The sequence below is a fragment of the Pelophylax lessonae genome (assembly GCF_965119305.1).
Source record: "Pelophylax lessonae genome assembly, chromosome: 6".
NCBI lineage: Eukaryota > Metazoa > Chordata > Amphibia > Anura > Ranidae > Pelophylax > Pelophylax lessonae.
In genome coordinates this window covers 270,478,612-270,492,500 of record NC_138773.1, presented here as the reverse complement: position 1 = coordinate 270,492,500, position 13,889 = coordinate 270,478,612, and the positions used below count along the sequence as shown (strand labels likewise).

Genomic DNA, 13,889 nt, shown 5'->3' with positions numbered 1-13,889 from the left:
CCTCAGTTATGAGGAACGACTACAGAAATTACATTTATTCTCCTTGAAGAAGAGGTGCCTAAAAGGGGATATGCTCACAATATAGAATTCTTTAAATGGTTGCAAGTATTGGGAGGAAGCTATTTAATCTTAGGTCCCTAAAGAAGACACGTGGCCACACAATGAAGTCGGACGAGAAGGGGTTTAATTTTAAACTGCATTAGGGGTTCTTTACTGCTAGAACATTAATGATGTGGAACTACCTTCCACCATTGGTGGCGTCACCGGGGAGTGTAGATAAGTTAAAAAAATTTATAGATGTGTTTCTTATACACACACATTTAAGTTGAACTGGATGGAAAAATGTCTTTAATCAACCTTACCAACTATGTAACTATAAAAGGGCTCAGTGACCGACAGGTAAATTAAACTGGAAGGTGTGGTCATCTGACATCTCTTTTTTATGCCTACCCATAGCACCGACAGATATGAAGGATTTATCTGGTATTTATGTGCAATATAATATAATTGTGTTTTTTTTTTTCCTCCATGCCCTGTAGGAGAGGAAATGGAAATCACATATGTAATGTATATGCATCTAATATGTTTATATATTGTATTTATAGATTTAAATTTATCATACCAGACACTATCAGACGGAGGAACTTCAAACCCTGAAGAAGTGGCTGTGACCGTGAAACACGTAGGAAAATAACTTAATGGTCTCTGTTAACTGTCTGATTGTTCCTAATTTGCATTACTTTCTAAAGGAAACTTATTTTTTTATCATTTGCACAATTGTTAATATTTGATGATTTGTAATAAAGCTTTGCTATTTTTATACTACATATGTTGTACGTGGATATGAATGTACTGAAGAACCATCCTTGAATGCCCACTCAGTTCTTTTGTTCCATTTCTATTTCATATATTGAGTTGATGACCCTTCAGTACTCAAATGTATTTAGAGATACCAATTGGATGCAATGACTCCTCGACACACACCTGTGTTCTTTAGTTCTTAGATCCTAAATCAAAGAGACCCCAATTATCACAAGCAGTGCTCAAAATCACAAGCATAACTTTCAGTTATCCAGCCGTTTACTACCAGTCTACGTAGTATTGCCGCATAAAAGAAAAATGATCGATATGTGAAATAATATTGTGAGATTTTTCCAGTTACCATCTAGAATCACACTCAACCATCAGTTACACAGGACGACTAATTCAAATATAAGGATGCTACCTCCTTTTATTTTCAAAGCAATAAAGCCTTTTTTTCTATGTAGCTTTAATCTTTTAATGGCTAACCTTCTGGATACATCAGATTTTTTTCCTACTTCTCATTTTGTTCTCTACAAACAGTCAGATGAGTAAATATTGTCAAATTTTTTCGTCTCCTCAAGGACAAGGACCCTTGACAATGTCTGCCAGTAGGCGATCACATATAAATGCACCTTATCAAGAGAGCTCATTCTTTTCAGACAGGTTCAATCAAATGTTTCTAATACAGTACTCATATCCCTCTAATTTATCTGTATATTTCAAGCCCTAAAGTGGAACTCTACCAAAAGGAAGCTCAGGAGATATAGGAAGTCAAGGGTGATCTGACCCACAAAAATGACTACTCAAAACGTAATGATACAGGGCAATCTTTTCCATTCAATGGGCAACATGACAGTGTCCTTTTAAATATTAGCCCATGAGCAATAAGCAAAAGTCATTACAATTTTCTTTTAATAGGGGCTCTTTATAAGGCAAGGATAATAGTGCAGGAACCCACAGTAACCAATCAGCAGTTATTTTTATTGCTGTGACTGCAGTGGCTTTACAAGCCAGCCTTTTTTAACCAGGGTGCTGTGGCACCCTGAGGTGCCTTCTGAGTTCTTCAGGGTTGCCTTGACAAAATCTCTACAAATTGCTACAAACTACCCAAAACTTATTCACAAGCCAGTGAGTGAATCAAGCCTACCTTTTTGTTTCATTAAGCCACAGATTTTTACTGTGCATATTTATAACCCTGGTCACTGAGCAGGCCAGCCACCGGCATACTAACAACCAAGGACATCATTGGTTAATAAGGAGGACAGCAAGCCCTGCGCAGCTTTGTTGTTTCCCCCTCTCCTGCCCCTCTCTATCAGAACTGGGGTCACATTAGCAGAGAGAAGGAGAGAAACTGAGGGAGAAGAGAAAGGCAGAAAGGCTAGAATACTAGTCAGTACCAGTTTGCAAAGGTGGAGGAATGAATCACCTCTAATGGTGAGTGACCCATGTAAGTGGATGCTGCTGCGATATTTAAAACCATTTGTTTATTTTTTTACACTTTAATATTGGGTGCCCTGGGATTGTTAATAATCTTAAAAGGGTGCCTTGACTTAAAAAAATTGAAAAACACTGATACAAGCACAGCATGCCTAGTTATCCCCACTTGCATTGTTATCCTTTGTGCAACATTTGGACAAGAAAAACAAAATGTAAAAATGTATCTGACACAGCAGAACAGGAGCTGGTGGAAATAATGTATCAGAATTTTTGATAACTGTGGAGATGTACATTTATTGAGGTTAAAATGAATTATTGCATAGTAATAATTAGTGTTTATCGTCTGAGCCAGCAGGTGGAGCCTTAGAGTCCTTTTAATGTTTTCCAAGCTTTCACTTTGCTGCAAAGCCTCTTACTTACATAATTGAATAAACACAATCTCAAATGCATTTGAATGATTCCTCCCAGAGACTCTTCCCTTGTAGAATGGCTCAGTCTTAGGCCCCATGCACATGGGCCACCTGCGTTGGACATAGGAAAAATGATTTGATAAGTATAAGCAATTTTACATTTGCCAGATCACCTTTTCCTGCATGTACAGTGTATCCAGGAAGTATTCACAGAGCTTCACTTTTTCCACATTTTGTTATGTTACAGCTATATTCCAAAATTGATTAAATTCATTATTTTCTTCAAAATTATACAAACAATATCCATATTGACAACATGAAAGATGTTTGTTTGAAATCATTTCAAACTTACTAAAAATCACACCCTGTTTCCACTGATCATCCTTGAGATGTTTCTACAACTTGATTGGAGTCCATCCTTTGTTAAATTCAGTTGATTGGACATGATTTGGAAAGGCACACACGTGTCTATATAAGCTCCCACAGTTAACAGTGCATGTCAGAGCACAAACCAAGCCATGAAATCCAAGGAATTGTCTGTGGGGACTCCGAGACAGAAATGTATCGAGGCACAGATCTGGGGAAGGGTGCAAACGAATTTCTGCAGTATTGAAGGTCCCAATGAGCACAGTGGCCTCCATCATCCGTAAATGGAAGAAGTTTTGAACAACCAAGACTCTACCTAGAGCTGGCTGCCCGTCCAAACTGAGCAATTGGGGGAGAAGGGCCTTAGTCAGGGAGGTGACCAAGAACCCAATGGTTACTCTGACAGAGCTCCAGCATTTCTCTGTGGAGAAAGAAGAACAACCATCTCTGCAGCACTCCACCAATTAAGTCTGTATGGTAGAGTGGCCAGACGGAAGCAACTCCTCAGTAAAAGTTAAAAGGCAGCCCGCCAGGAGTTTGCCAACAGGCACCTGAAGGGCTCTCTGACCATGAGAAACAAAGTTCTCTGGTCTGATGAAACAAAGATTAAACTCTTTGGCCTGACTGGCAAGCGCCACGTCTGGAGGGAACCAGGCACCGCTCATCACCTGGCCAATACAATGTCTAAAGTGAAGCATTATGGTGGAAGAATCATGCTGTGAGGATGTTTTTCAGTGGCAGGAACTGGGGGACTCGTCAGGATTGAGGGAAAGATAAATGCAGCAATGTACAGAGACATTTTTGATGAAAACCTGCTCAAGAGCACTCTGGACCTCAGACTGGGGTGAAGGTTCGTCTTCCAACAGGACAACGACCCTAAGCACACAGCCAAGATAACAAAGGAGTGGCTACGGGACATCTCTGTGAATGTCCTTGAGTGGCCCAGCCAGAGCCCAGACTTGAAACCGATTGAACATCTCTGAATAGATCTAAAAATGGCTCTGCACCAACGTTCCCCATCCAACCTGATGGAGCTTGACAGGTCCTGCAAAGAAAAATGGAAAAAACTGCCCAAAAATAGGTGTGCCAAGCTTGTAGCAATTATACTCAACAAGACTTGAGGCTGTAAGTGGTGCCAAAGAAGCTTCAATAAAGTATTGATCAAAGGCTGTGAATACTTATGTACATGGGATTTTTTTTTGTTTTTTATTTTTAATAAATTTGCAAAGATTTCAACCAAACGTCTTTCACATTGTCATTATAGGGTATTGTTTCTAGAATTTTAAAGAAAATACTGAACTTAATTAATTTTGGAATAAGGCTGATGACACCAGCATAACAAAATGTGGAAAAAGTGAAGTGCTGTGAATACTTTCGGGATGCACTGCATATGTCCAAGGGTTTAGCTGTGTTTTGACACATTAACATGCATTTGACTGTGTAAAACCCAGGTTAAATTGTCACAAGAAGCAGAAATGTATATTCTGTGGAAAAGCAGTTGAACTGACTACACTTAGATTCTGCAAAACATCTGGGTGTGCATTCACTTATAGCAGAGCATAGTGGAAGGATTGGCAGAGAGGAGTAGCAGGCACTGAACGGTTGGCAAGGTGGATGAGTCTGGCAGTAGCTTCCATGATGGACTGAAGAGGGAATAGCCTATATAAAGGTTAGCCAATGAGGAGGGAGTAGCAGTAGTCGAGGCGGGAGTTGACCAGGGAGTGGACTAGGAGCTTTGTGGTACCAATGACAACAGCTTGTAATGAGTGCTTGCACATATATAAGCTACTGCAGGCTCACAGATAATCCCTTGGTAAAGCCACTCACATTGCACACAGTTACAAATTTCAGACTAGAAGAGGAGACTGAAGAAATGCTGATGACATCATCTCAGCCTAGGCAAAGACACTGGACGTGAGCTCTAGGACTGCTTTTAAATAAAAAAAGGAGCTTTTTAAAAATATCTGTGGATCTTTTTGTAAATGTTACACTGTTCCTGTATATTGTGATACATCAGGAATTTATTCAGGCAGATTTGTAAAGTTATTGAAAGATCTACTTTAACAGCTTGGCAGTTAGCATTTTCAGGAGGTCAGTAGAGGCAGCCCCATAGTTCATGGCTCAGTTACATAGACTGGTTAAAAATCAGGTTTTATATTTTAAATAAAACAAATAATCTGTTTGGCTGTTCTGGACACTGCTCTCATTTTTGTTCCTGCAGTCTTGGCACCGGTAATTTCAAATCAGCCACCGGCATTAAATACATTTGTGAGTAAATGAATGGACAAATGACAGATTCTATTATAGAGTCTGTGAATGAATGAAGACAAATGAGGCTCGCAGCACCAATGTGGGTCAATAAAAAGCATTACAGCATTGGCATGGGCATGTTAATGATGCCACCCTGTTGTTTATGTTTTGGACACTGCCATTTATAACTGCAGCTGTGGCGATTCCCCCATGTCAGAGCATTGAGTACATTCATCAGAAATCCAGATCATTTTATAAGGAAACGTTCAGAAATATTTTTATACTACAGTAGTTAATGTTTAATGCATTTCACTTTTCCATCGCAGGCGTTCTGTTTCAAAAACACCTTTATTTAAAATGTAACTATTAAAATACTCTGTAATCCCTGATGAAACACATTCCTGTGGGCAGACTCTTGTTCTCAATAGGTGTATTAAGCTCATGATTAATTTTCTAGCAGAGAGCTGACATTTTAAATACTGTTTTTCCTGTACTGTTGATGAGACTTATTCCCTCTTGAAATGTCACTGCAAGAATCAAATGTTTCTATATCAAGCAGGCAGTGCAGGGAGGCATACACACAAATAGGGCTAAATAAGTGAATAATATGAGGTTGTGTGAGAGGAGATTATACAGAAAGCCAAAACCAAGACCTGGAAAATAAAAAGGTTGTATGTGAATTACCCACTACTCCATTTTATAATTTTATGATACTTAAAAGAGAATCTGCCACAAAGCTGGACAATTGAAATGGCATAAGCCATGCTTTCAATTAAAACTTCCTGTAGCAACTGGGGCAGTGGTTCACTGGGGTAAAAGACATTTGGGGTTCATTTATTAAAGGAAAATAGACTGTGCACTTAGCAAGTGCAGTTGCTCCATTCCCAAATAAGGTAAAGCTTTACTTTGCAAAGAATACCCAATCACATGCAAGGAAGATAAAAAACATCATTTTTGCTTGCACATGATTGGATGATGGAAGTCAGCAGAGCTTCCTCTCATTTAATAAGGTATGGAGCAATTGCAGTTACAGAGTGCACAGTCTATTTGCCTTTAGTAAATCCACCCCATTATGTCTATGGAAAACTCCATGCGTTTGCAAATGTGTGTTAACTAAACCCCTGTTTTTAACCTATTATGTTAGACAGGTTTATTTGGTTTGTCAGCAGACTGGTGGGTAAGTATAGCAAACTAATGGCCGGTTGGTTTCTACACACACACACACCTTCTTTAATCCCCTTTTTCTCTTCAGTTATGGAAAACTCCACTTCTTCCCTCAGAAATAGAATGAAAGCTCACAGACAGACCTAGTAGTACAGGATCCAACTTCAGTATACGAAAGAATACAATCAAAATCCAATATACACCAGGAGCTCCCGCTGGCACTCACTCATTTATAGCATACTTGGCTCTTTCTTTCTTTCTTTCTTTCTTTCTTTCTTTCTTTCTTTCTTTCTTTCTTTCTTTCTTTCTTTCTTTCTTTCTTTCTTTCTTTCTTTCTTTCTTTCTTTCTTTCTTTCTTTCTTTCCAGAATGAAATAATTGTATGCGTGTATGGCCAGCTTTAGGCCCCTTTCCCACTTGTGCAACCTAAAAGTCGCGCTATTGTACAGCGATTTTGACTGGACTTGAAACAATACCTGTGTAATCTTAAGGTCCATAGACCTCAAAATACAACAAAGTCGGACTTAAGTAGTGCAGGGTTCCTCCCTTCTGCCCTTTTTCCTTCTTCTCCCCCCCCTTTTTTTCTCCTCTGGAATTCAGCTGCTCCTAGCTGCACTACTGTTGCTTGACCTCTGTATTGTTTTTACTTTCTCATTATTAATCTAGATATACATTGCCATTTTTTTTTATTTATATACCAATGCTTACTTCCCTGTACGCTCATGTTTTATTTCTCAAGGTGTTGTGGATCATTGTTTACATTTACTTGTCTTTTTATTTCTTTCCAATAAAGCACTCCTTGTTTGTTAAAAAAAAAGTAGTGCAGGGACTACTTTGAAGTCGTTGCGACTTGACGTCGCAAAGATATGAACGGTACTTATTGGAAATCATGGAGTATGACTTGTCATGACAACTTTGCAGTCCCAAGTCGCAGGACAAGTCGAACAAGTGTGCAAGGGGCCAAGACACACTGTTACAAAACAAGCAATATTAAAATAATAATTAAGGATGGAAAAGTATATAGATATACATTTTAAATGTAGTAAGACAAATGGTTTATTGATTAAACTGGGTGGACTTGGGTCTTTTTTCAACCAGACTAACTATGTAACTACTGCATGTAACTATGTAACTGATTTGCCACAGAGACACCCCATATACATGATAGATTTCATCACTGTCTCAATTCAGATCACTTATATAAGAGCCCTGTAATGGAACTTTGCCTAAGCAATGAGCCTCACATATAAAACAAATAGAAAGAAAAGTGTCTACATAATTTATCACAAACAATAAGATGTCTGATGTATCATACCATGATCTTTAGAATATGATTGGATATTATTAACAATTTACTTTCGTTTACTCCATGAATTCCTTTTCCCCTTTACAGTGCGCTTATAATAACTGGGAAAATGATAGGCTGGACCAACACACAATTACCTGGGCTACCTGGACAGTATTCCATTGTTCTCAAAGATTTAAAAATGTTGTGTTCTCATAAATATAATTGTTCCTCTTCCTTGCCATCATGAACTTGGGTGGGAACCATTCCCCAGCTCCTTCCTGAGCCTTCCATCTGTCCCTTCCCCCCATCCAAACCTCTCACTCCAACGTTCCTCCTGCTTGTCTTTCTGAATAGTTTTCCTCACTCCCTTTCCCTTCTGAGCAGTATCCTATGGCCAACACAAAATGATCCTTTAACAAGACAAGCTGGCCAACTATGAATGATTCTTCTGCTGGTGGAAGATATGAAGCACCCAAAATCATCTTTCATGAAAACCTACCACAAGCAGTGATGGAGGAGCTCAGAGGGGTGATGCCTGTGGAGATGCCTCCTTTAGAAACCACTGTAGCTGCCGAAGGGGTGGACGGTGAGGAAGAAGCCACTGATGATGAGTTTGATGTTGTTATCCTCTCAGCAGACTCCATATCTGCAAAGACAAAGAAACAAAGGAAATTTATATATAGGCAGGCCTGGGCTGTGGACCCAAATCTGGAATGAGGTATTGGTTCATGATGCAGGAGTTTTACTGGTGAAAAAAAGTAAAGAAGCATGTCTTCTAATGCCCCGTACACACGCATCGATTATTGGCCGGGAATTTTCGGCCAACGTCCGATCGGCCGTTTTTCGGCTTGTTAGTATGATGCTTCCGACAACCAAATCCGACTTTTCGGCCGAAAAAAATCTGGTGTGCAGGCTATAAAATTTTTGTTGGCCGTCAACACAACGGCCGATTTTCCGTCAGTCAGTACAGATTTCGGCAGACAAAAATCTGATGAGCAAGACTGGGCATGCTCAGAGAAGAAAAAACACACGGAAAGTAAACCAGCACATGACATCACTTCATAAGTAGATTTTTGTTGGCCGAGAAAATTTGTGTGCAGTCTAGGCACATTCAAACCAACAAAACACCACTCTGGACAAAAGTCGGACGATCGGTCGGCCGACAATCGTTGCGTGTGTACGAGGCATTAGTCTACCAAATCCTCAACTATTCCTAAATGTTTTTTTTGGCTTTAATTACTATTTAACCCTCCTTTACCCAAACCCTTAACCTGATGTTGAAATATGTCCTTAAAGGCTAAGTTCACCTTTTACATAAACTGGCTCATGCAGACAAGGGGCCTTTGTAATTTAAAATGCACAGTGCTGTTTGTAAAAATATTCTTTAATGCAAATCCCATACCTGTAGATCTTTTCTGTCATCCATGAAGCCTGGCTGAAATTCCCAGTGTTTACATTCCTAGCCCTGACTTATTTCCAGGACATGGGCTACAGCAAAATGGCAGCTAAGCAGTTATTTTTTGAGGATAACTAAAGTGATAATCTCTTTAGGTATCCTCAAAGAAGGAAGCTCTGTGGCCATTTTGTGTTGCAGCTCATTTCCCTGAAATAAGCCAGAATGCAGAAATGTAAAGAGCCAATGGTGAGTATTTTAGCCGGACTTCAAGGGTGACAGAAAAGCCTCTACCCAGTATCAACGGGCAGAAAGTGAGGGGGAATCTCTGTAACAGAACTTGAGCAGAAGTAAAACCCAACATGGCCCATGATAACCAAGAAAATGTAATACTGCTCCAGTTCAGTCCACTCCAGCCCGCTGCTAGAACTGTAGCATAAAAAAAAGCAGTAGATGACCGCACTCCAATTAAAACAACTTTTTTATTGATACAAAACCTATTAAGACAAAACCAACTGGACAAGTGAGACTTTTGCTTTTTGCTGAGGAGTGTGAGCATGAAATCCATTAGGCCATACTCCAGTAAAAATGATTTCCTTATTGATGTAAAGCCATTAAGATCAATACAACAGGAGTATTGAGATGTCATGTGTCTTACATTTCTCACTTCTTCAGTTGGTATTAATAGATTTACATCAATAAAGGCACTTTTTTGCTGAAGTACGGTCATCAACAATTTTGCAAAACCCAGCAGGTGTTGTAACTCTTTTACCTCTATCCAAACCTAAAACAAAAAAAGATTTTGTCTGGACATGGCTGGACATACACTCACCCTAACCCTTAAAATAAATCTTTAACGCTTAGCCCCAACCAACATTTAGCCTATCACTTAATTCCCAAACTCCAACTAATTTGACTCCAACATTATTTAAAAAGCTAATCCCTAAACTAATCCCGATCACTCTTTAACCCCTTTTCTGCAGCATATTTACACCAGAGCCATCAGCATCAAAAGATAACAGCCTCCAGCTGAAAAGTAACAGGACCCATATCCCAGAGCTGAAAACTCCTTATCTAGGACAAGAAGGCAAAACTCCAGGGGGCTAGCAAGCTGCTTGTTATTTCATTATCACCTTTTTATGTGTTTTTATATGTTTTAGGAAAACACTGCAGAACAAAACATTTCGAGTTACAATACACAGGACATTTAATATAGAGCTGTATAGTACATTATTTCCTGCACCAGACACGGTGAGCACTTAGGCACTTAGCCTGTGCCTGGACTGTGCAGGAGAAGCAGTAGACTGATAAGCTCATCCCTCTGTCACTCTGCTTTCTCCTCCTATCAGTATGGCTCTTGTTAGCATGGGACTACTGCCACACAACTGATTGGCTGTTCAACCTGCTTTTTTTCTCTCCAAGTCTAAACTCTGTTTTACAAGAACTGCAACAGACGTATACCAAGTCAAATTAAAGTACTTTCACTGCTATCACTAGGGGCTCATTCACACTAATCTGCACAGAAAAATTAGCTGTTTTCCTGAGCAGACTGGTGTCCGTTCTGTGCAGGCAATTTTTTTTTGGGGGGGGGGGTGCCTTGCATTTTTCCAATGCAAGCTACTGTTTCCCCATTTTGTTTTTACACACAGAAACAAACCAACTGAACTGAGATTTGCTCTGGCGCAGTGCAGAAAAATGCAGACATGCTGCATTTTTCCACACCTCTCCACTCAGTTGTAGTGTGAATGGTGCACATGGAAAACAATTGTTCTCTGTGTACCCTTGCAGAGACCTGCGTCTTTCTGCACTTGTGTTTTTAGCCACCATTCATTCCATTTCATTCATTCATTCCATTCATAGATCGTGTTTCATTCATAGACGCTGTAGTACGGCTTCTATTAATGACGAAACTGGGGGCAAAGCCGGGCATAGTTGGGTTCTCTTGATGATAGCTGTATTAACTCTTACCGCCCTAATCTTCCGGTGTGGGGAGTGGTAATGACAAGATGGAGGAAGACTTTCACTAACAGAAGAGGAATCAGCACAAGAGACACGTCCTACTGACTGTAAGTTATGTCCCATGTGCTGATTTTCAGTTTGTTATATATGCTCCACTTAAGATTCAATCACTTTACCCTTGCGGGAGCCGGGACTTTAATTGCCCAAGGACAGTAGAAGGGGCTCCTGACCATGTGGCATGTTCCAATTGTCAACAGTGGACCACGAGCTGTCAGTGACAGCTTGGTCACAATTCTGGGAATGTTGAAAGAGCACGCTCCAGAACGAGACAGCGACACATAATGTATGTGTGGTAGCTGGGCATTAAGGTCCACGTGTCCTGATGACACATATATGCATACTGCTGTCATAGTAGGGAAATGCTGTTGTTGTTTGTTTCCTAACTTCCTGTCTGGTAAAATGTTGTTCCCAAAATAGAAAGAGAAAAATCTTTCCTTCCAGATAGTAGTAAAACCTGACAGGGGTTCAAACCTTTCCACACCTATTCAAAAAGAAAAGTTTTGGGTATAGATTTCCCTTAAAATGTGTGAAAACATTAGATACAAAGAACATTGTGACAGCTGTATCTGTTTGCTTGCATTAGGATGAAATGTACAGGAAAGCACAATTACTGTACTTTACTACAAAACAGTAACTACATGTAAACAACAAAGACACTTACCCCCTACATACATACCTAATCACAGACTATAGACAGAAGAATAACATTTAAAATGTTAAACTACATTTATAAGATTTATATTAAGAATCATTTTTAAAGGTTACAGATTGTACTTATGATGAAGTGTACGCTGTATTAGGTAATACTGTATTTTCAAGGTATGATTCATCAATAAATGCAAGCCAAGGTCACAATGACGGTAATGACAAATTTACATGAATCACTAGCAGCAAATATATGAACCTAAGTTGAGAATAATTAATGAGAGTGCAAGAAAACTCAGCAGGTACTTTTTAAGGGCCAATTAACTTTTAAAGAGATAATGCATTATCAGCTCCACTCTAAACATAATACACAGTAAAACTCACACTCACATGGAATAAGAGTTAACATATTTCTACAAATAATATTAATAACTACAAATATTGTTTTAAAACACTTTTTGTTCTTTCTCCCTTTATGTTCATTTATGAAGGTAGAGATTAGAACTGACAGTACCTCTGTATTTTTCCTAAAACTAGGCTTTACTTTCTGGCAGCCAGTGTAATATTTGAGTTATATGTGGACCTGGTAGTATAAGTCAAGTCTTTTTATACAGTATATTCATGCACACTTCAAGAGCTAGATTTCTCCTACGTAGCTTTCTGCTTTTCTCCTGTCTCCCTTTTTTGGTGTTCCTGTTTACCTCCATACTTTGGTGTGGAATGGCTGTGCCCCCAATGATGCTCGAAATAATACCAATAGGTACACATTACTGCTTTGCCAGGTTTGGCCACAAAAAAACATAAGAAGATCTAAAGATGGATTAAAGTACAACTATAGGCAAAACTTTTTTCTTTTTTACATTTTGGATAGAGTAAGGGAGGGTTAAAACCCTTGTGAGATTTCTTTTTTTGCCATCTGTGTCCCATTGGGTAGATTTCCCTTCACTTCCTGTCCCATAGCTAAAGCAAGAAGTGAGAAAAAACCCTGTAAATTAAGGGAATCCCTTAGAGCTCACAAGGTCACCAGAACTAGTCTCCCCATTGGAAGATTTCACCTCTATTACTTTTCTGGGGACAAGCTAAAATTTTGAATTTTCCTTTACTTTCAATTTCGATATTAACAGTAAAAATTACAAATGGAGAGGGTAAATCTTCCTAATGGGGACTCAAACAGCTATAAAACCAGACAGGCGTTCTAATCTATCTCCATCCTATCCAAAACGAAAAAAAAGTTTTGCCTTTAGAACGGCCCCTTAGTCATGGAGTTCGCTATGACAGCCTCCCCATCCCATCACTTAAATTTACATTGATAAGGACTGAAACAGGTACAGGAAGTTCCCCAAGTCCTATTGCCTACACCTGGCATACTACTACCTATAAGTGCATTTTCCCTTATGTAGTCACAGAGGGAATATGGCTTCAACCAATTGTGCTACGTCTCTGTTTTACTGCAGGAGCATGAAAGTTGTAGCTGGTCCACCTGGACATCTACTGGGCCTTAGGCTTCTGTTTAGGTTGCCTTGAGGATAATCCTGCTCCAAGTAAATCACCTGTTGCTCTTTAGTACCAGTCCAGCCTTGTTGGTTGCCCATCACTGTTACCATTCCCTGCTGTAAGAACAGAATTTAAAACATAATGTTCGAGAAAGTTTTTCAAGTATATTATTCACTGGTATACATATCTAAATGCATAAATCCTTTTCCAATTTAAACTCGACAAATCCCTACCCAATGCTTTATATTAAGTCTTCACACATCACCACTATGTTCATGCCTTAGAACAGTTTCACAAGAGATAGCAAGACCTACAAGTTTTAATGAACATGCGTACTGACATACCTACAATCCTAGACCAGTCTTACAAAGGGAATCTTATTTTTAGGGCCTTACATGAATTTGGTTGCAAATATGAAAAATGATTGGCTTGCGCCATCAGACCTGAACAAGCATGTACATACTCAAGATATTCTGTTATGGCCAAAGTTGGGTGCATACTTAACTTACTGAACATATATCATCCTCTTTTCATCTGCTCTGCAACCAGACTCCTTAACTAACTGACTCCCTCTCTGCTCCATTCACTACTCAACAAACTTTTGAAGTCATTTTCTCTTT

At 39.3% G+C, this 13,889-nt stretch overlaps 1 protein-coding gene across 19 annotated transcripts in view; it reads right to left on the bottom strand.

Annotated features, from left to right (window-relative positions):
- Positions 1–13,889, bottom strand: part of BAZ2B (bromodomain adjacent to zinc finger domain 2B) — a 427,534-nt gene that overhangs the window by 139,178 nt on the left and 274,467 nt on the right. For all 19 annotated transcript variants that reach the window (XM_082260072.1, XM_082260076.1, XM_082260068.1 and 16 more), the window contains one exon: positions 8,218–8,364. In XM_082260072.1, the coding sequence (XP_082116198.1) occupies positions 8,218–8,364 (147 nt within the window). The remainder of the gene's footprint in view (positions 1–8,217; positions 8,365–13,889) is intronic.